At 48.2% G+C, this 4,504-nt stretch overlaps 1 protein-coding gene across 1 annotated transcript in view; it reads right to left on the bottom strand.

The window, feature by feature from the left end:
• Positions 1–4,504, bottom strand: part of EML1 (echinoderm microtubule associated protein like 1) — a 63,055-nt gene that overhangs the window by 18,966 nt on the left and 39,585 nt on the right. The window contains exons 9-11 of the mRNA XM_006766605.2: positions 3,896–3,965; positions 1,609–1,719; positions 778–873 (exon numbers count right to left, since the gene is read on the bottom strand). Coding sequence (XP_006766668.1) covers positions 778–873; positions 1,609–1,719; positions 3,896–3,965 — 277 coding nt within the window. The remainder of the gene's footprint in view (positions 1–777; positions 874–1,608; positions 1,720–3,895; positions 3,966–4,504) is intronic.

The raw sequence follows: 4,504 nt of genomic DNA, 5'->3' as shown, positions 1-4,504 counted from the left end.
CCTTGACCAGATACTAGAGGCATGAACACAGGTGCCAGGAAGTGGGAGATTAGTATACAGGGTCTGCACCCCAGACTCGCAAGTGAGAAGGTGCCCAAGGCTACCCCTCACGTCAGATAAGATGACTCAATGCTAATCTTAATATGAGGGAAGCAAGGTTGCCTAAGGTTAATGAATGCTGGGATGAGAAATAAGAAGTCGATTCTATAAAGTAGACTGAATCATGACTTAACAAGGGGAAACATAAGAAAGGGTTGGGGAAGTCCACTGCTATTTTGTGCGGAATGGATCAAAGCTGGGAGAGAGAGACCCTAAGGGCACGAGCACGATGATCCCATGGGAGCCTGGGACCCGGCGTGGCCCCCCCTTCCCCACTCCTGGGCTCTGGGCCCTGGGCTGGCAGTCAGACCTCCTCCCTCCACCCCTCACGGCCCCTCCCTGCCTGGGGCTCACTGTCACTGCACCTCCAGTGCCTGTTCGAATTTGGGTACACAGGGGACACTTGGCATTTGTGGAATCAAAGCGAGGAAAAGTGAACAAATGAATTTAAAGGGCCATGGCTGTACAATGAGGTCGGCAAACCCTGGCAGACATTGTGAAGAGAGGAAGCAACCTGCCAGGCTTGTGCATGGCATCCTGGGAGGGGAGGGAAGGGCTGGGGCGGGCCACAGGGATGCTGGGGCAGGTGTCCCCCGAGGATGGGGACAGCGGCCCGGGGCCCAAGAAGGCTCCACATGGAGAATGACAGCGTGGCCAGCGCCAGGCTGGGAGAGAGACCTTGACGTCCGCCAGCCGCTCCTCCCGCTGCCAGTCCCACACCGACAGCACGTGGTCGTTGGAATCGTCCACGGCACACAGGTTGCTCCCTCCATTCTGAAAAAGAGAAGGATTCCCGGGAAGACTACATTTGAGGATAAACTGGTCGAGCGTGATTAAAAATGAACAATAATTTTACTTTTAACATGGAGTCTGCCGCATGTCGGCTAGAGAATATTTGCCGATTGCCTTTGAGACCTGCTGACGTGGGCGGATACACAAGGAGAGCTGGTGAAGGGGGGCTGATGAGGGGACAGCAGCAGGAGAGGGGCTTCGGGGGGGCTCCCCCTCAGCAGGTTCACTAAAAACAGCCCTCCCCCAGCACAGCACAGACCTGGTGCTAACGGGGTTCCTGAAAGGCTGTGCCAGGAGGGAGAGCACTGGGGTGAAGCATGTGCTGCGTGAATGTGGACACAGGCATGCGCCTTGGACATAAGTCTCTGAACTGGATGACGACGTGGTTGACAGGGAGGCTCTGGAGGAGACCCTGGCACCGTCTAGCCCTGTGACAGTGAACCAGCCTGTGAGGACAGCAGGGGCATGCTGGGGTCCCCTAGGAAGGGGGTGACATTCAAGGCCAGAGCAGGCCAACGGCCTGCAGAACCGGAGGACAGCTGCAGCAGGACCTCCCCTCTGCTCGCCCCGCGGACAGAAGGCTGACTGGAGCAGGGTGGCCTCTGAAGGTGGGGACGGGAAGAGGGCAGGAGCCACCCGTGCAACTCTCTCCCTCTTTGGCCGCGAGCTGACCCCGCCCTGTGGAGAAAGTGCGCCGCCAGCAGGGCTCAGACTTACAGATTTAGAGAACGCGATGCAGGTGACCGCTCGGTCAAAAAAGCCGGTCCCAATGACGTGGAGGGTGTTCAGTGTCACAGAGTCCCAGATACGCACGTGTGGGGGCAATTGCTGTTGAAAAAACGCGAGGTCGCCAATTGTGAGAGTTCCACAAATTTACCTTTACCTTGAAGCTACAAGATGACTTCAATTTTGTCAAGACAAAAGGTCTTCTTCTGCCTTTTGATAATTCTGCCTTTGATAAATCTGTCTTTTAACATAAATGACAGATTTCCAATGTCTTCAGGAGGTCACAGCCTCTGTGCCATTTAACCTTAGGCGAGGTCTGTCAAGTCTTAAATTTTGAATAGCCAATTCTTTATATATATATATTATTGATTTTTTACAGAGAGGAAGGGAGAGAGATAGAGAGTTAGAAACATCGATGAGAGAGAAACATCGATCAGCTGCCTCCTACACATCTCCCACTGGGGATGTGCCCGCAACCCAGGTACATGCCCTTGACCGGAATTGAACCTGGGACCTTTCAGTCCGCAGGCCGACGCTCTATCCACTGAGCCAAACCGGTTTCGGCAATAGCCAATTCTTTAATCCACAGGAATTGATATTCTAATGTATACATCTGGACGCAACTGAATTTTAAAATTAAAAAATGATAAGGAGAATGGAATCTCATATAAGGATTAGTCTTACAAAGTTCATATTCTTATTACGGTAGGTGTGTGTGTGTGTGAATTCATCAAGACGGTCACCACCAAATCATTTTAAGGGCTCCGTGGGCCCCATAAGAGCAAAACAGGCAATTAATTATGCACAAATAAAATTTAGAATTGCTATGATTCAGTTCAATACCCTCTCAATTGTGTTTCACGGGGATTTATACTAATGTTTTTCTTCCTTAACAGAGAACAGCAGCCCAGAACTATCAGCAGATTTGTCAAGAAAAGCCCAGCAGTGCACAGCAGTGCACCTCGAGGACAGTGGGGTCAGGTGAGTTAGGTTCTGGGGTGGACTGGTCTCTAAGCAGCTGGGCGACTGCAGACAGTCACATGACCACCTTGGACTTCTCCACTGTAACTTGTAACGGGAGGCTCAGATAGCCATCACATCTTCTCTGGCTGCAAAGTTCTGATTTCAATGCCAGAAACAGAAATACACGTTCAATTCACCAGAGGGAGGAGCAAATGGCTTACTACTAATTTCAAAGAACTTCTAAGGTCATTTAACATTTAACAAAAACAGGCGACTCTGTTCCATGCATGTGTATTTACATAATAGTGGTCTGATTTATTGTTCCTGTTACTTCAAGTGTAGAATTTTAATGGAAAATAGAAAACAGTTAATATTTAATAGTTGATGTCATTGCAATATTTTCCAAAAAATGGTAACACTTGGGTTTGCTGGAAGGCAGTGTTGATAAAAATGGAAGTATTTCCTGTGATGAGTATCAGATCATCTATTGCTCCATAATAAGCTATCCTTAGGCAGGTGTCAAAAAAGCTACAAGGAGCCCTAGCTGTTTGCTCAGTGGTAGGAGCATTGGCCTGAGGACTGAAGGGTCTCAGGTTCAATTCCGGTCAAGGGCATATACCTCAGCTGTAGGCTCAATCCCGGGCCCTGGTCAGGGCTCATGCAGGAGGCAACCAATCGATGTTGCTCTCTCTGTGTCTCTTCCTCTCTAAAAAACAATTATTAATGAAAAAATATCCTCGGGTAACGATTAACAACAATCACAACAACAAATAAAAGCTACAAGGAGTTTTGGATTAGACATGACAATGACCACAGCCTGCAGTAAATGAGGAAAGGACAGCCGTTCTGAATTGTTCTCTGTTGAATTCCACTAGTTCCCCTCCGATTACAGAACTTGTGCGAAAGCCCAGCGGTCTCTGTGGATCTCACGCAGATGCAAACTCCAGGGCTGAGGTCCTGATTCCAGGGATCAAGAGAATGTATCTGAAGTCACCAGAGAGGCAAAAGGCCCACTTCAAATCATGTCATGATGATTTCAATTTTACGCATTAAATGTGTACTTGGTATTTTAATGTTTATCATGTATGTAAATATCTTAAGAATTAGTGAATTCTTAGGCAAGAATAATGTTATTTAAAAATTGGCTGAAATTAAGGTGAATTTAAAGGGTTTTTAAGATTACTGTAAAATTTTTAATTTGCAATAAAAAGTTCTAATGAGAGATTAAGAAGTGTTCAGGTGCTTTATATCTAAGCAGGCTTGTTCATCAGCAAAATGTTATGTTATACAAAGAGGAAGAGATAACGTAACTCACCTTCCCATCCTTGGAAGTGCCCGCGACTTGTCCTGTTGCTATTGTAATCTTATCTGGATGAACTGCTAGGCTATAAAAAAGATACTTATAAGATTCTTACTCTTTAAAGGTAAGCTTTATTTTTTCCTTGATCAAATATAATCTAGCTGACAATCTCTCTATATAAAAGCTAATATGCGAAGTGTCTGTCTGACCGGTAGCTATGACACATACTGACCACCAGGGGGCAGACACTCCACGAGGAATCAGACTCCCTCTTCTCTGGTTTCGGGGTGCGTCACCTGAGAACTGCCACTGCCAAGTCACTGCAGCTCTTGCACTCCGGGGCCCCTCGGGGGATGTCGCAGAGCCAGTTTCGGCCCAATCTCTGCAGGCCAGGCTGAGGGACCCCATCTGCTGGAGGGATCCTGCTCACTTTGCAGATACCCTTTGAGCCATGGCACCACCCCTGGCAGGGAGGGACCACGGGAGATTGGCTCCAGAATGCGTCTGGCCCGTCTTGCCCAGACCCTCCCTGCCAGCCACCTTCTAATTAACTTCCTTTCGAAGGAACTCTTACCATTTGCAACGGCATGGATGGAACTGGAGAGCATTATGCTAAGTGAAATA

The sequence above is a fragment of the Myotis davidii genome, unplaced genomic scaffold (genome assembly GCF_000327345.1).
Source record: "Myotis davidii unplaced genomic scaffold, ASM32734v1 scaffold60, whole genome shotgun sequence".
In the NCBI taxonomy this organism is placed as follows: domain Eukaryota; kingdom Metazoa; phylum Chordata; class Mammalia; order Chiroptera; family Vespertilionidae; genus Myotis; species Myotis davidii.
Note: the sequence above shows the minus strand (reverse complement) of the source record. Positions and strands in the feature narration are given on the sequence as shown.